The 18,239-nt window shown below is 37.0% G+C and overlaps 1 protein-coding gene and 1 non-coding gene across 3 annotated transcripts in view; both read right to left on the minus strand.

Moving 5' to 3' along the window:
- Positions 1 to 18,239, minus strand: part of POLA1 (DNA polymerase alpha 1, catalytic subunit) — a 192,996-nt gene that overhangs the window by 141,929 nt on the left and 32,828 nt on the right. For both annotated transcript variants that reach the window (XM_048933783.1, XM_048933782.1), the window contains exons 22-26: positions 17,848 to 17,967; positions 16,622 to 16,718; positions 15,942 to 16,066; positions 14,064 to 14,213; positions 13,714 to 13,836 (exon numbers count right to left, since the gene is read on the minus strand). In XM_048933783.1, coding sequence (XP_048789740.1) covers positions 13,714 to 13,836; positions 14,064 to 14,213; positions 15,942 to 16,066; positions 16,622 to 16,718; positions 17,848 to 17,967 — 615 coding nt within the window. The remainder of the gene's footprint in view (positions 1 to 13,713; positions 13,837 to 14,063; positions 14,214 to 15,941; positions 16,067 to 16,621; positions 16,719 to 17,847; positions 17,968 to 18,239) is intronic.
- Positions 16,242 to 16,372, minus strand: LOC125688522 (small Cajal body-specific RNA 24). Its single transcript, XR_007374780.1, has one exon. It is a non-coding gene; the product is annotated as a small Cajal body-specific RNA 24 (non-coding RNA).

An 18,239-nucleotide genomic window follows, 5' to 3' on the forward strand; every position in this document is an offset into this window, starting at 1 on the left:
AGTTTTCTCTTTTTCCATTCTAAAAAAAGTCATCTTCACTTGTAACTGATTTCTGATATGAGACCTACAATACCTAACCTCAGATTTCAAATTAAGTATACGTTGCTCAATAGTACTTTTTATTTAATAGATAATAATAACCCAGTAAATTTGTTATTTCTTCTATCAGACACTTGTAGTCTGATCTAAGCTACACTACAGTATGCCAATAACATACAACAGCACAATTATTTAGGGGTGAAAATCCTACGGAGTCCATACATTCCAAGATGGAAAAATTCACATTATAATCAAATCATAATTTCTGTTCAAGAGGAGTTTAATGAATGTGTACTCTAGATATTCAGTCTGTTCGTGGAAAACGAGAGATGACCTTCACTCTTCACTCCAGTAGCAACTGGTTTATACCGTCCAGCTATGCACACAAAGGCATTCCGTGTTTGCTTTGATTGCTTGTACATGCCAGAAGTTGATGTCATTGATAGATTAGGGCTAATGACACCCTTATCATTCTCACACAAAAACTTTATTAGCATTATAGAAGGACTGAAAGTGTGCTACCCCATTTTCAAAAAATCTTTCCCATCTGCTGCTGGATGACATACACAGCTCACCTTCCCTTGCCTACTAGCTACACAGTACAGCAGGCATCCGAACTCCACGGGAAGATTCTGGATGCACGTGTCTTGTGAGCAACTCCAGTGTTAGTAAGATAATTACTCTGGCATTGCTAACTTGCAGCAATAATTGGGAATGAAATCACCTAATAAGCCCAGTTACCTAGTAATCTAACACATTATAACCGTAACGATTGCATATAAACTTTGAACCCCCGTTAATGCCAATTAATTTCAAGAGCATTAGCACCCAGGGTAAACAAGTATGAAACAGTTCAACTAATTAAAGCTTACTACGTAATAGTCCTTTAGCTTCAATTATCATTTTTCATATTAGTCATCTGAAACAGTAACGATATCCACCAGCTGGAAAAGTTAAGCACTTAGAGCAGGGCCATCTATTCCCACAGCAACAGGTAACCGTAACAGCTTTTGAAACTATGTCATGCACTTTCCTAGGGAAACTGCTAACTAAGCCTTATCAACAGAGACAAACAGCAGATGGCAATAAATGTGCCAAGACACATTTCATCCTCCAGGAAGAGTTCAACGCAAGGCATCAGCAAAAAAGAAGCAGAGCTGGAAACACGACTTCCACAGATCTTAGCCAGCTGCTCTCTTCTGTAGCAAAAAAATAAATAAATAAATAAAAATCAAACCTAGTCAAGCAGTGATTCTCACCCTACAGTACAGGTCTCCAATGTAGCCCATCTTTCACAGAAAATCTAGTACCAGGTGCATCACAAGAAGGCAGCAGAAATCATTTTCCTTATGAGAAGCTTCCTCCTCAGCCCCCATTAAAAAGGAATTTGTTCAAATACAGACATCGACTCTCAAGGCTCAGAATGATCCCAATGAACTCAGAACCCTGTAACTACATGCAGACTTCTAATTCTGACAGCTGATCTCGTCTGGAAATATCCTTCGACAACTCCACTGCTCACTCATAAAAGTACACAACTGGGAAGAAACAGAAGCCTGGAAGTAGAACTAAAATGATAAAAGGAAATCGGTTATTCGCAAGTTATGTTACTATTTTCAAAATATGTTACAGTACAGCTGAATTAACATTTATGCCCCCATTACATTTAAAAGGCAGTTAAAATCAAAACATGTTAAGGAGTTTTCTTTCACTAGGATTTCCCAAACTCCATCTCCTCCATTATTCACTGTAAGAGCTCAAAAATGCAGAGCACAACAAAGTGCCAGTTTCATGTGTTAACTCAAGTCCTACACAGCTATCAGCCAAGACACAAATACTCATAATTAAACACAAAAAATACCTCCAAACTCTGTAAAAGCTGATTAATGGGCTAAGCATGCAAAAAGCTTCCTTTCTGTTGTTTGTTTTTTGTTTTTTTAAAGAACTTAAACCATCAAAGTCCAAACACCGCGAAAGGTGTCTACTTCAAATACTATCTGGCAGAGCTGAGCAGTAAAAGTACTACCATGTCACATAAAACTCAAAAAAACCCCAAAAACTTATGATCAAGAACACAGAGCAAATCTGTGATGATTTATGTGCAACGCAAACTATTAATAAACTATTAACTCCAAAATTCTTTGCAGATAGAAGAGCAGGCACAAAACAGGCTTTCCTTACGTTACGCTAGAAAAGGCCAGGGACAAATACTAAGTCAGTACTGATACTTGATAATTGTGATAATCTACTGCCATGCATACCTTACATGCTCTTCACTGCAAAAGAAGTTGCTTGGCTTAACAGAGAGACTGTCCCTTATTATGCGGACCAGCTGAGCCAAAAGCTATGCAGTACTGTATGGAATAACAGAAGGATCATTTCTGGAACAGGCAGATAAATAACACTTCATACTGCTCTACCATATCCAGATCTCTTCTGATTGATATATTCTTTTTTTTTTTTTTTTTTTAAATAGGGAAAAAAAGGAAGAAAGAAAGAAAGAAAAGCAACCAATATTCCTTAGAAATGGAAACAACTGACATTTAATAAGCTAATAAAATAAACATCAGAGAATATTTATTCCCACAGTAAAAATTAATGAAAAGGAAACTGGGACAGCTGCACAGTCCAAAATTGGCACTGATTTTCAGAGAAGGAATAGGATCCCTGAAACTATTACTAGATGGCTCAGGAATCCCTGGCAAAAAATCAAAGTTTCTTAAAAAAAAAAAAAATTGTTGTAATTTAACACAGTATTTATGACAGAGCAAAGTCACACAAGCTCACACTCCAGGCTGAAAACTAAGACCACAAATAAAAGCCACCATTTATTAATCTTCCCTCAGTCAGCATGTCAGAAGCTCATCTTACTGGGAAAGAAAAACACACCGAACAGCACAAAACAGATGATTTGCTTATATATGAACAATGAAATAATGGTTTACTTTTAATGCTGTAAAAAAAATCAAATCAAAGTTCAAGAACCCCCACCAAAGCAGCAGATAGCAAGAGGTCTGTAAGAGAGAAAGGTGAGGGTTGTTTTTATCTGAGCATGCTTGTTAGACAAGCCAAGATTAGGACAAAGAAACCACAGATACCTTAAAAGCAACCAAAACCATTATGAAAGCCATTAGATCACTGTGAAGTGCAAGTATGCCCCTAGCCACAGAAGGAAAAACATTAGTTAAGAAATGACGAGGCAGGATGTCAAAGTAAGCAACTTGACTCCTCCCTATGAGGTGCTCAATTCCAAATATTCCAAATACAGCCAAAAAATCTTAGAAACCTGTATAAAATTGAAGCCTAGTCCAAAAAAAAAGTAAGGAATATTGGTCCAATTTAACAAACAACTCAAGTTGAGAAGAAATTTCTTCTAAGATAGCTTTCTCCTAATTTTTTTTTTTAGGATTGTTGTAAGTATCCCACTAGAGTACCACAACCAATCCCATTTGTACGTGTGCACATGCCAGCATAATGCACTTTCGTCAAGAGGCAGCTATTATAATCTTCCATTCTTAGTTCAGCAAGACATTTTTTATTCCTGAATGAAGAGTTTCAGTCTCCTAAATTCAGCCCCATCTTGTTACAAGTCAGAATCATTTTTCCATGATTTACATAAAAACATTTCCACTGAACTAAACAGCAAGTGATAGATACAGTAAATGGGTTCCAGATAGCATTTAAATAGCTGTACTAATTACAACACAGAGATAGGAACATGATCCCTTACTCAAGTCCTCAGAATAACCATCTAGAACACCGAAGAGAAGAGAGAAGAAGAGACAGCAAGTAAAGGAATTTACAAATAAAACAGCTAAAAGACCCAAAAAACCAACCCAACAACAGCAAAACATTCAGTGTAAAGAAGGTAATCTCAACTAATTAGATACTGTAATGATCTTTTCAAAATCTGTTAGAGGTGAGTAGTAGTTAATAACTTCACAGATTTCCTCCAATCCTTTAACAAGGAAGGAATGGCAGTTTCTAAATCATTATTGCTCTGTCATCCTGGACCACTGCCAAGAACGTGGAACTTTGGGGCACCTGTCAATTAACACATTCCTACTGAAGGCAGGCTCATCTTCGGGCTTTAAATCTACTAAGAATTAGTGATTACAAGCAAGGAGATCAAAAAACATAATAAAACTAGAATTAGCCTCTTGAAGCACAGTCTTTGACAAAAGAACATGAAGAGCTGTCTCTGCTTTAGCAGCTATATACATATTTTGGAAGACGAACTCCATGATGTAATAGCCCTTTTTCCATCTCTAGCATCTGTGGTATATAGCAGCGCATGCCAAAATGACTGGCCACCTGATGGACAATTGCGTATAAGAGTCAGATCTAAAGCTTTTCTCTAATCAAAGCTTTCTGCAGGGGTTCTCAGTCTAAGTACAGGCTTCTCATTGATTTTTCTTTTCCTCCAGGATGACTACTTTTAACTCTAAGTTGAAAAATATAAAGTTATGCATTGAAGCAAAAACACCAAAACAGTATGATACGTATTAAAACAACAAGACAAATGAGCTACTGTGATCTAAAGAAACTGACAGATTTCTGTGCAAATACAGAAATTATATTTGTCTAAGTTAAAAGATGCTGATTATGTTGAGTTCTGAGGGAGACAGGCACAGTGTGGAGGACAAATTAAAGCTGATGCATTAAAAAACCAAACCATCAGCTGCCATTGACTTAGAGCTTGGGAGTTCAAAAACTAAAGTGAAGAAAGTTCTAGGTTCAACAATTATAATCCCAGTCAGAGCAAAACCAATAGGGAGTCTACAAACCCACTGTAAAACTAACCTAAGGTTTTCCTTGTAATTTTCTGTCAGCCTTCCCAGCATCAATTCCAAATTAAAATACAACAACGCCTTTAACTGTTGGATATCCCAGGAACATCAGAAGTATCAAGGAAGAAGAATGAAGTAACACCAAAAATATTCTTTGCACTAAACTCAACCAGAGAGAAAAGGAAATAAAATCTTAGTGTGCCAGTTATGGTAGTGCCTCAGAGAATGAAGATGTAGAGAACAGTTCAAAACACCACAATGAAGGGGAAAACTATCTATGGAAGCAACCATTACCACAGTTACTCCTTTTCTGGACAACTGTTGTACAGATTCAAGTCCCTTGGATAAAAACCTGTTTGTATTTGGAGGTCTTCTATACCACTATCACAGAAATCCTTTTTATGCAGGTATTTCAGGAAGTATGACCTTCAACTTCAGCAAAGCAGCTTGGCACAATTCTGCTTTTCTGATAAGTTCCTATTGTTTAAACTCCACAATTTCTGGTCTGCTTAATTAACAAGAAATGAGACAGAATTAACTTAACAAGGCATGATCAACGTGAGATCAATCAACCAAGCAATTGTTTGGCTATGGCTACCTACTCCCATCTCAGTAGCAACCATCACCTTTGGTGGTGTTTTTTTTTGTTCATTTTTAAAACAACAGAGCTTCCCTACCATCGCTACCCAATTTTAAGCATTTTAAGTCTCATGTAATCACTAAGACAAGTACAAGCTCAGCTCGATCCTTCTGCCAGGAAATTATCCCTTTGGTAAAGTTCAAATGACATTCCGACATTCCCCATTTTTGATGAGCACCGCCCTTCAGTCACACAAATGGGAAACACTTTCCCCACCACCACCACCACCCTAAAAAAACATTATTATTTTTTATCTCTAAGACTGTCACCAGAAATCAAAGTCCAGACACAGGAAAGGTAAAGGGAATTGTATTTTTACTGATTTATTTTTTAATTATTTTTTTTAACTTCTGCTAAATTATTGAGTGTTGAAATAGGATTTTATGGAGCAACTGTTTCTAGTGTCTCAAATCAGCAAATGCACACAGTATCAAATTGTAGACCAGATATAAAACTAATCCTACTCCCCGAAACCTCACCCATTAAGTTTGACAAAGGGCATAGCCTGAAGTCAAAGACAACACTGCCACCAGCAACATCTCCTGTCTTATATAAAGTATAACTCTTGGAGTGAAAGTATTTCAACCACTTATTACACTTTAAAATTTGAGGGGATTTATTTCATGCATTTTGACACTGCTCTCTCTCTCTCTCTCTCTCTCTCTCTCTCTACTACAGAGGAAGTCTGAAAAAATTAGTTTAGACTACATGACTAACTTAGAGGTTTACTTGCTTCAAACCCTGCCTGTCTACGTTAGAAAATCCACACAAAGTACCTCTCAACTTATTAAATTATAACTACTTTCCAATAATTCTTTGAACAAAGCAGAATTCTTGATATTTGCCAGAGCCTCCTTCACTCTCGCAAGAACTGTATTGTACCTACAGTACAAGAGAGAGTTCAAGACTATAGTTCACTTTCCACTGATAAAAAAGGTCTTGAACAAACAGTCTTATCCTATATTTCAATGCTGAACACAGTATAAGCTGCTCATATGCACATCTAAATTAAGCCAATGAACCTTGGCATAGGCCCAATGAAAGGACATACATAGAAGAGCCCACATGACATAATCCATGCAGCAAAATTGGCGTTCAAAATACGCAACGCTTTAGCTCTTGAATCAAAACAGCCTTCCAGGACAAATACAACTGCTTTAATGTCTTATTCCCAGCCTTCTTCACCGGAAATGAAAAGCTGCTACTCTTGCATCTGCTGGATCTAGCTGACCTTGGCAATAAATCACATTATAAATTAAAGCAACATCTAAACTAAAGGTGATAAAACAATTTCAGTTGAAACAAATCCCTGGACATCATCTAATCCAGCCTTCCTCCCAAGAGGTGGATACAGAACTGTCTGGTACAAGGCACCACTGGAAGAGTCTGGCTTCTTCTTGATAGGCCCTTTTAAGCTTTTGGTCACCATAATTTGTTCTTTTCTTTAGCTTTTTCCCTGCAGACTGAAAACACCCAGCTCTAAGCCTCTCCCCCAAATGTCGCAGTAGGATCATCACTACAACCCTTAAATCATTAGCAGAAAACAGCAGATCTCCTAGACTCAAAAGAGCATTCATTCATGAGGATAAATAATAAATTATATCATTATGCATGGAGGAAGAAGCTTCCAATAAAGTCTGTGTCGCAACAGTGAGCTTCTGCAGAGAGAATAAAGTTCCCAGGAAATACAGATCATTTTTCCATACTCTTAGGAGTACAGGAGTACTTGAGAAGGAAAATTATCTTCTGATTGGTAGTCTCTTGTAATTTGAAAATTTGATTAGCCTCCAGGTACCCTAAAACATGATTCCTACAAAAGTCCAATGTCCAATTTTAGATAAACAAGGCAATATTATCTTGAAGAACACCCAGTTTACAAGTGGCACTGTGATGTTGCAAAAGCTCTCATCCTTCTTGTAAAGCTCCTGTATCCTTCTTTAATGAGGTATCTCTATGCCAATACCCGAAGAGAGCCAGAAAAGGATCTCTCTTTTGAATCTCATAATTCCTATTGAACTCCACGCAGGAATAAACAATTTCTTCAACTAAAAGCTAAGCATGGCAAACTCTGTGGAGACTCTGTGGACAGTCACCAACATTTTACTGCATACTTGAGAGTCTTTCCTGCTAGTACCACATGTGAAGAGTCATTTCTACCTCTCCTGATTACAAGCTACCAGGCTCACCCAACACATGGCTTCTGCAAGGGCACACAGTGTTACATTTCAGATCTCTGAAAAATTTGCCAGAGGCTTTGCACTTCAGCATCTCCTTGTACCTTGGCTTTCAGCTTTACCACGATTTTGAGTGAGGTATGTCTTCTTGCTATCTAGGCAGTCAGGTTAAGATAAGATTCAATTAAAAGCAGTATCTTTTGGCACCACGAGAACAAAATAGAAGCCAGGAAACCACAGGAAAAAACAAAAGTACAGAAGGAAAAACACAAATAAAACCCTTGCATGTTCATCTTATTAACACTAACTCAACAGTTTCACAGTCAGGTGTTAGCTGGAAAAAGGATGGTGATGCTCAACTCCTTGTAACTCATGCTGAGTCTGCCACCAATCTCTAACCTTTTCCTTTCTACCAACCCTAAGAGCATGCAGTGAGTCACTGATCCAACAAAAATCAATCTGGTGGAGTTAGTTTTCAAAGTCAGATCACCAGGCTGAGCCAACTCACCATGTGGCTGTGCAATTGCTAGAACCCATCCACAGAAATAAGCAGTCAGAAAATGAGAGGCACCACACCTTTGGTGACAGGACAATCTTAAAATAAGCAGTTGTGAGAAAGAAAGTCTCTCTATTCATCTGACTTGCTGCACATCTCACATCTGATCGATCTTCCTAAACATTACTCAGTGAACATCTGTAATATAAAGCCTTTCTGCTCATTAGAGAAAAACAAAATCTAAAATAAAATAAAGTTTCTCCTCCGGACTAATTTCCTTTTCACAGAGGGTATTCTGATCATTCTTTCTAACTGAAACATTTCATTTCCTCTCTTTGGAGATACAGACGTCTTTATCAGACCAGATGTCATCTCATGTACTTGACTTAGAATAATAAGATTCAATTTCAACAAACGTTAAGATGTTCCATAATTTTTCTACTACTTAACACTCAGTTTGCATTTGCAGATTCTCAGCAGCTTCTCCCTGAAACGTCTGCTTTAACTTGTTTTGGATATTAGAATGCAGAATAATATGCACAGCTTTACTGCTGGATCACAGTTGCATCTGTAAATTTAACGGTGACTGCTGAATTTACCCCAAAAGCTTCCACTTAAAGATACTGCAACAATTTAGCACTGCTTCTTATAAGATTTCAGCTTGCTATTTTTACATTTAAAAGTAAGCGATAAAGTCTTTACCCAGACTTTTGTTATCAGCTTCCAAGTCTCCCAAAAATGTTGATAATATATTCCTTGTCTAAATATAAAAGGCATACTTACATAAAAATTTGGGAGGATCCTTTTCCTCATTTAACATTCTGCTTTCTCCCATACTACAACATGGAAGAAACCAGGAATTTGACAGTTGCCCCACTCACATGACAGCTCACCCAGACTGCGTAACCAAGGCCTGAGAAGTAATTATAAAAAAGTATCTGATGATCATTTTCCTCATTTGAAGTAGACTTCGTAAAAAAATAAAAATTGCAAAGAAAGAGATACCTGGATTTCTTCACAGAAGCCAATTACAATAGACAGTGATTAACCTGCTTACTTACCCTTGCTTAATTTTTTTTTTTCTTTAAATGAGCTCATCTTTCTTCACTTCATCTTTCTCCTCCCTCATCCATTCTTTCCCCAGACTGCTGCAATAACATGCTTTTATTCATTCCTTTTGACTGCCAGGGCCTTAAACTAATTATTAACTGGGAATGTATCTAAGGATCTGAATGAGAAAGTTGGAATTAACCCAACTGCCTTTCTCACCTTTTTATTTTGCATACTGTAGCAGCTGATCTATCTGCTAACACTGCCAAAAATAGTAAATGTGTGATTTTCCTTTCAAAAACAAGTTTGGTGGCCACTTGAACAAAAACGTGTAATAGTGAAGAATAACATAGAAAAAAGAAAGTAACTGAAAAAAGCCACAATTTTGAGTGATAGCCATTAGCGATGACACTGACTACATATAACATTGTCTCAACACCTTTGCTGTAAGAAAATCCTGCAGAGGAGGGCATCCTGGGTTTGGGAAATGGGACAACTGACACTCCATCAAAAGACTTGTCCTTTAAAGAGGCTGAAAAGGCATGACCTTACACTGCCTGCAAGTGCAGAGCTGGCTGGTTGTACAACACCGACTCATCTTGTTTCCAGTTGTTAAATTACATTAAAGGACAGCTAAAAATACATTAAATATTTTCCTATTACTTTTCCATGCAAGCAACTGCTGTAGTTACAGCAAGAGCAATGTCCGGGCAAACGCTCAGTAACAGAGAGGGGGAAAACTCCAGAATCCTTCCAATGCATTCTAGATCAATAACGTAACATTTGGATGGCAAATGCATTTTTTTTTTCCTATTTTTATCTTTAAATTTTTCTACAAACAAAAACTAGGGCATTTCTAGTAATCAAAATAGGAATTTTTTTTTTTCCATAAAACATTCATTTCTTTTCCTAAAACATTCAGCAGATCTGAACTATGGTTTTCACTCCCCTTACTCAAAATTTTTGCTTTTTTTTCCTTCCAAAATATACTAAAATTTGATCAGTCTGCCTGTGCTATATAACGTATTAAATTCCAAGAACTTTCATACTGATATGTCCCATCCTCCGGGCTGGAGATTATCCACAATTGAGAAAAAAATAAGGAAGATGCATCTGAAAAAACTGTATAGTCAACGTTTAAAGCACTTTGTGACAAAAGAGAAAATTTTAATTGATTAATGATCTCAAGGTCTCTATCGCCATCTAGTGAAAAATTACTACCACTACCACACTGCCCAGATAAATGAAATCTCCCTCAACGGAATCAAACGCACTAATTTATCCCCTAGATCCAGCCTACATACAACCCCAGGTGTAAGACTTCGCCACATTTCTCCCACATATAGTAAGGTATGCAAGGGTCAAGAACCAAGACTGACTGATGAGTACTGAGCTCCTATGGCAAATTCTGGCAGAGTTTCATAGATTACACTGTCCTAGCACGATGATCTGTTTTTATAAATGACATTCTTTCTACATTGAATATAACAACTCTGCCACTAAACTGAAAAGATCATGTCATACGCTATCATAGATTAAAAGTTCTTAAAATAGCAGTGTGTAATCACAGCAGCCTGTAGTCAAAATAAGGAAGTCTGGGGTAGTTCCATGACATTTAGTGCACTGGCATAGCCAAACCACAAACCAAATTTACAGTCCACAAGGGACAATACAAACTATTCAGTATCATACATTTGCAGCACTCAGTTCTCCTATGGTCTTCAGTCATGCAATTAAAAAGTACCAGTTTCAGAAATTCAAAGCTCATTCTCTCTCAGCTGTGTTAAAACTTAATGCTACAGTCAGCTTCAACAACTTAAACTTGAAATGTATATTCTCTGCTTTGAATTAATCTGACAACACAACTGAACTGTATTTTTGCAAAAGAAACACTGATTTCACTTCAATCTATACAGGATTTTTCCCACTTAGACATCTGCATTAGAGACATCTACAAACTCATCTGCATTTGCCCAGGCCATTACAAAAAAAAAATATATATATATATAATATATAATAGAACAATATTTATTAGATTATTTTAATTGTTTTATTGGATTTATTTATTAGAATAAATCTTTTCTGTAATAGTCATCTTTCAATTTACCTTTCCATACAGAAGAGCCAAATCTCCCAATAGCTAACATATACTGACTTTATTTTAGCATTTAATGTTAAGAGGCAATTTTAATTAAAATTATAGAGTAACATTCTTCTAGATTAAATATTCCAACTCATAAAATCAAGCCAGAAAACCAAGGTGACATCTCATTATATCTTTGACAGCACAAGCTACTACTTTCAGAATAAGAAACTAACAAAGCCAAAACTGTTTATTAATTATCTACAAAAGCTTTTTTTTTTTTTTTTTTTTTTAACAGAATGCTTGCAATGTTTCATCAGAAACTATTATACTTCCACAGAAGCACAAAACTACTCAAGTTTTCAGAAGTTTGTTATCTCCACAGGATCCAGAGTGCTAGGAAAAAAAGATGACTTCAGCTCTACAGGAGGTGCTCAACTAGACAGAAGAGACCTACCAAGACTGCAGTGTCCTGCTGATTTCAGTGTTAGTGCTGTCAGATGTAGTCTGGCTCCTGCTTACCTTTGTAGGAACCTCGGCGCTGTGCTCCCGGCAGCCCCATCTCACAAAACTACTTTTAGAACTCACCAGGGATGACACTTTCAGCCAATGCTGTGCCAATACATTAACTTCTTCCTCAAAGTCAGACCAAGTCAGACCAAAACTGTAGATGCAAATGTGTGGTAAAACCTTGCAGAATGCAAGCTCAGATCTAGTACCACCAAAATTTAAGAGGTATGAAATCCCTCTGAACCAAAAAAATCAATTAAGTAAAATAATGCATCTCAAATGTTCCTAGTGCATATTCTATCATCTATTTCTAATTTTCCTCCCCACACAGTAACCCATTCTACCACTACTCTGGAATATCCAGACAGGATGGGGCCTTGACCATCCTGATCTACTAGAAGGCACCCCTGCCCATGCCAGGGTGTTAGAACTAGGGACCATCAACGTCCCTTACAACCCAAACCATTCTGTGGTGAACCAAACCATTCTGTAACGTGATGCACGAACACCAGAATTGGATGCACTGTTATCCTATAACTGGTACAGACTTACTGAGAATAAACAGTATGTCCTACTAAGAAGTAATTTTCTGTCTTAATAGAGAAGCAAAAGGCTCCAGTACCCATACAACATCTTCTTTGTGACAGGTACTCAACGTGACTAATGGGGAATGACATCAACAACAAAAATTAAAATTCAGAAAATATAAACTATGAAATATATAGAACTACTCTTCATGCCACCCTTGTCAACAAATACAACAGAAACATCCCCCCTGCCAAAAAGATAAAATCTCCTTATAGGAAATGTCAACATTAGAATTCACACAGAAGCATAACTCATTTACAGTAATCAAAGCTGGAAATCATTTCCTCGTTAAATGCCTTTAGGGTTAAACATAAGTAAACATAAGTAAATCCTGGAGGGACAGCAGATGTGAGGTTATCCCAGAAAACTGTTCAGAGGGAAAATCTCTGAAAAATAAAAGATGTTACTAGAAACACTAAACCCATCAGCTGTGAGTCATAAGTGCACCTACAACAAGGATAGCTGTACTCTTAAGCCACAAGAGTCATGTGCCCTTAACACTGACATGAGCTCTTCCATCTCCCTGATCAACTCAAACCAACCATTCTGTCACATTCATTACCTGGCCCTCTAAAGATTCCTGCCCAGCACTCTCTTTTACAAAGAACCAACAAGCAGTAGCATGAAAAAAAATCACGTTTTAAGATGCTGTGTATTAATGACATCTTTTGGATCTGAAGTGATTATTTTCTCTCTGAACCAATGTAGAGGTCTCCATTCTGCCAACCATTGTAATCAAAAGGAACAGCAGCTATGCCTATAAATTCAAAAGAATCTCTTAAAAATATAATCTGTCCTCTTGAAGCTAAAGCAAACCTTCATTTTAAAGAGCAAACAGGTTTTGAAAGTAAGGCCCTAATACATAATCCATTGGCACCAGGGGATTAATCAGCTCTGTCACAAAGTCAGGGTTTCAGGCAAAAATTGACCACAGACAAGTTCATCCAAAATTGACACGTACCACTGAATCAAAGACCAACGCCTAAAGCACAACTGGAATCTCATGGAAAATATGCAAGTCCTGATTTCTTTTTTCTTTTTTTTTTTTCTTTTTTTTTTTTTCCAAACATAGTCCAGTCTGATGAAACCAAAGCATTTTAACACATACAAAAAAAGAAAAAAACAGCTCAAGCTATGTCTTAATTTGAGACATTTATCTCACTCCTTTCCAGACTCCAAATTCCCTTTTTCTTCTCAAATGCAGTACAGGAAAAACAAACAACAGGTTCAAAATTAAAATCAGGTCTGAAAACAAGTGAAAACCGCTATCCTGTTCAAAGAAAAGTAGGTAGCTTAAATTCACTTTTAGGTACACGTGTTCACAAAGTTGTTCGATGTCTTACCTCTCTCCCTTTATGCGTCACCAAAGCAGCCAAAGGCTTGGCATAGAATCTGCTGTAGGAAAATCCTAGGCAGCCATACATACTGTTAGCGGTGAGTTTCAAAGCTTTCTGTCTGATATCGTACTGAAAAGAAACATAACCAGCAAAAATGATACCACCAGAGCCAACAGAGAGCAGAACTTAATCTTCAAAATTACATTCACAGCTTTTTATACAGTCTGCAGCAATGATGGGCTCCAAGAAAAACACATTACAATCACTGCTCACTACTAATCATGCCTATTCTGCAAGGCTGATCAGTGCACTTAAGGGGAAAGGAAGGAAAATCAAAGGAGTTCCATAAAACACACCTGTAAATAAAGGTCAGGATTTAAGTCTGGCTGTTTCATTAACTGCTTAACTTGGCGCCTTCTCTCCACAAGTTTCCTGATTTCCTTAGGTAGAATTCCCATTTCCAGAGAAGGGTCCGGAAGCTCTGGAATTTCTTCCTCTTCTTCCACCTGTCAAATGACCGTCAGTGCTTATCATTTTACGCTTTGGGGAGTTAGGTTTTAACATGCTGAGTGAACAGCTTTGCCAGAGGGGGACAAAAACAACACAGCTCATATCTGCTCATATCCAAGCCCGTGCCTGTTTACAACAACAGGCATGAAAGGGCTTTTTTCTGTGGTGTTTGGACTCCATCACCTAACCCCTCTGGGGCCAGGGCCTAAGCCTGTCTCCATCCAGGGGGAATCCAACAGAAACATGGACGGGCAGCAGTGAGATTTTTTACTTTTATATACATGAACGTGTAAAAGAGATACAGTTGGTATGAGTGAAAGTAAACACATAAGCAAACCTTTCCTTGCTAAACTTTTTTTTTGTTGTTTTTTAAATTCTCTCCTAAGTATTTTTGGTCTTCTGAGCTGTAAAATGGAGCACATGATCTGAGGAACTGATTATTGGAATACAGTAATAGACGAAATGGAAATCAACAGTAATAACAAAATGAAAACCCCACCCCAAGCAACTCTAACACAGCAAAAGAACAACCCGGCAGAAAGCACGCATCCTTTCTATTAGCATGTGTGAAGAAATGATCGCTCAGCAAAAGTGCAGAGATATTTCAAGTGCAATGGAAGAGAGAGAAACACGCAAAGAGTAACAGAGACACTATAAGGCTGGCACTCTAGTGAAGATTAAAAAGAAACTTAAAAAGAAATGACTTAAAAATGAAATTAAAGCTTCATTCAACATTATGCCGTGCAAGAAATCAAAATGGGACATTTCAATTTGAACAATTAGGAAAGAGGAATAAATTCACAGCAAGTTTGGAGAAATACAACGGAAGAACTCCACTTTTCTCCTCATTTCTGCTGTGGTATTGATATTTTATTTGTTAAGAGACTAGGTCTCATAACTACTTATGGATAACACACTTATTCCAGCCAGTGAGCTGATCTCAGTTAAAAATAAAAGCCTCGGGTTTAACCTTCAGACCTGACAAGTTCCCTGCTTCAGTTTACATCACAGCTCCACCAACAACTGTGCCAACACAGCTGACGAAAGGAGCATAAGCAGCCATGGCCAACACAGCTGCTGAGAAAACAGTACAAAGAAGGACATCTTCAGGAGGTTCTTCAGTTGCATTGAATATGGTTTAACACTTTCTTAAATCGTGTGATTTTCAGCAAAGCTGGTCTTGCAGTTGACATACTCACAGCAGTGCTCCCTGACACACACCCAAGATATACTGCCCTGGAGTCTAATGGAAGGTTGCTTTATTGCATTCCTTCCCCAAGCATGAGACTTGTATCTCCTTCATCAAGGTACATTTTATGAATTCTACAGCAACACAACTTTATGGAGCTTCTACCAAGGTACGAAGAAATGGGCCAGCCGATTGAGAAACTGCTAGGAGGACACGGGTCTGAAAAGGACCAACAGTGCCCAACTAAAAATCTTGCTTCATGAGGATACCAAATTAGAAAATGATAGATTTTATTAAATAGGAGATAACTTACCAAGACTCTAATGAAGTATCACTGAAATAAAGATGGCATATAAACCCGTACCCCAAACTGAAATTTACTATGATGCATCTTTAAACAAGGCTCATTTTTTTTTTTTAAGTGTGAAAGGAAAATTATAAAGGAGCCAAACAATGAATAAGAGCAATTTCTTAAAAAGCTAATTCACAAAAAACATGCTGAAATTAAGGCACTTATAAGTTAAAGCACACAAACCTCTGCCCTTTTCTGTGCTTCTGTTGACAGTCGCTGCACTGTGGTAAAGCAGATGTTAAACTCCTGGATAATTGATGGGTACAAGCTGTTGAAGTCCAGAAGCAAAATAAATTTGTCATAAAAACCTAAAACAGAGTTTAAAACAAAAGGTGTGATTATTCAGTCTCACTGAGGACTTCATCCAGCTCCAAAATTTATATGTAAGTGACAGTAATACATCGTATCTCATTTCTGTAGTCCATTTCTGTACCACAAATCCCTTGCAATAGCTGTTGAGATGTACCACTACCCATTGCAGACAGCTGTCAGAAGTGGAACGATCCAACTCTGTTAACTCACCAGAGTTGAACAGATAGCTTCTGTCTTACTATAGGACACTAGTACAGTTTTCCCCACATAGAGGAGAAACTGAAAGAAAACTCACATGTCCATGAGAAATGTATATACAGATACATACACTTGAATTTCTCTCAAGAGCTTGATCTTCTTACAAAAAGCTAAGAAAAAAAGCTTCCCAAGAGTTAGTAACTCCAAAATCTATGCTGGGAATTGTATTACGTTCAAAAAGAAACAACAACTCGACACTAAACTCATGCAAGATACATACATTGAACACTGCAATCTCTCTACATTAATATATTCTACCTGTCTCTAGAAGAAAGGAAACTGCAACATCTTACCAACTTTGGGATCCAAGACTAAGCCCCCAGCATATGCTGCTTTCTTTCTCCCCATCTTTGATTTATTCTGCTCTTCAAAATCTTCATCTTCATCCACCTGTATTTGACATTTTAAAGTCATTATCTAGTTCTCCAAGATTTCTATACTAGAGGAGTTAGAGAAGTTATTTTTGGCAAAGCAAATACAAAATTGAGTGCCACTGCATACAATTCCCTTCAAAATCCACTGAAAACGGGGTGTTTTCATCATAAGCTTTATTAAAGCTCTCAACATCTCAAAACAGCATTCAAGACACTTGTGATCAGTTTGTTCCCATACAAGAGATTACCAAGACTTAAGGAATTGTCATCATTCACTATAGTGCTACTCTGTATTTTCTTGCTATTTGTAAACACAGACAGCAAGAAAAAAAAAATAAAAAAATCAACTCATGATCCATAAGAAGTATCTTTGGCAATTAAAATCCAAACACGTTGTTTGGAAGTAACAAGGATGGACTTTAATTAAGCAAATAAAAACAGTATTACTGACTTAAAGAGTATTTTGCTATTTGTTTCAGCGTGGTAAGAACTTTTCTTTGAGGGGTTCAAAGCTCTTGTGAACCAATTAAAATTCAAGCACTGCTTTGATGCAATACAAACAAAAGTACTCGTTCTGAAATATTCTATTGAATTTACTTAAAAATAAAAAGCAAAGAACAGTGAAAGAAATGCATTCTGAAATTCTAATGTGCTTGCTAATAAATATATAGATGTTTCTGTAAACATATTATCATGGCATTATTCAGATAATCTTTTTCTTAACATCTTTGGATCTTTCACCCATGTTCTCTAATCATACACCTTATAAATCATACTCGAAGAACGGTTTATCAATAAAGGTTTTCCTTAACCATAGTGTAAGATTACATCCATTAATCATCATAGTCTGTCTTGCGTAATATTCTCCTGCAGGGCAGTGTTTGGCTCATTTCAAACTGAAAGATGAACTGAGTTTCTATAGATTTGTGATACACTGAGAAAGGTGATACAACATGCCTTGAGAACAAACATTTCTCCACTGTCATCTCAGCAAAACGAATTAATCATACATTGTAAAGTTAGGTTATATCTAAAACAGGCTGTGTTTGTGCTATGTTCTCAGTGAACAATGGTCAAAAGCATGCTACTGTTCTTATTTAAAAGAATTTAAAAGAATTCTCAAAGAAAAAAAAAAATCAACTCACCAGCTTCTGTAGAGGCTTTTTAAAAACTTGTTTGTCTGGGACTATGTAGTCCTTCTCATAAAATGCATGAAGCAGCAAGAACTCATTACGCTCAGAACGTCCACCCATCATTGTCCTCGACTACAGAGAGGAGAATAAAAATTCATAGCAAAGCACAGAAAACAAAAATTCATGTGCAATATAAACAGAGAAATTTCTTTCAACTATTTTGAGTTCACCTAGCATTACTATTATGCTGCATCATTAGCATAGACAAAGCTCAAATGCAATCTTGTCATGGAAGTTTTAGTACTTGATTAGATTATCAAACTCGCACTCACTACAACGTAAAACAGTACTATATATTCTGAATTGGTGCTTGTAACTGAAAATTAGCAATAAAACACAGAAAA

This window comes from Lagopus muta, chromosome 1, assembly GCF_023343835.1.
Source record: "Lagopus muta isolate bLagMut1 chromosome 1, bLagMut1 primary, whole genome shotgun sequence".
NCBI classification, from domain to species: Eukaryota; Metazoa; Chordata; class Aves; order Galliformes; family Phasianidae; genus Lagopus; species Lagopus muta.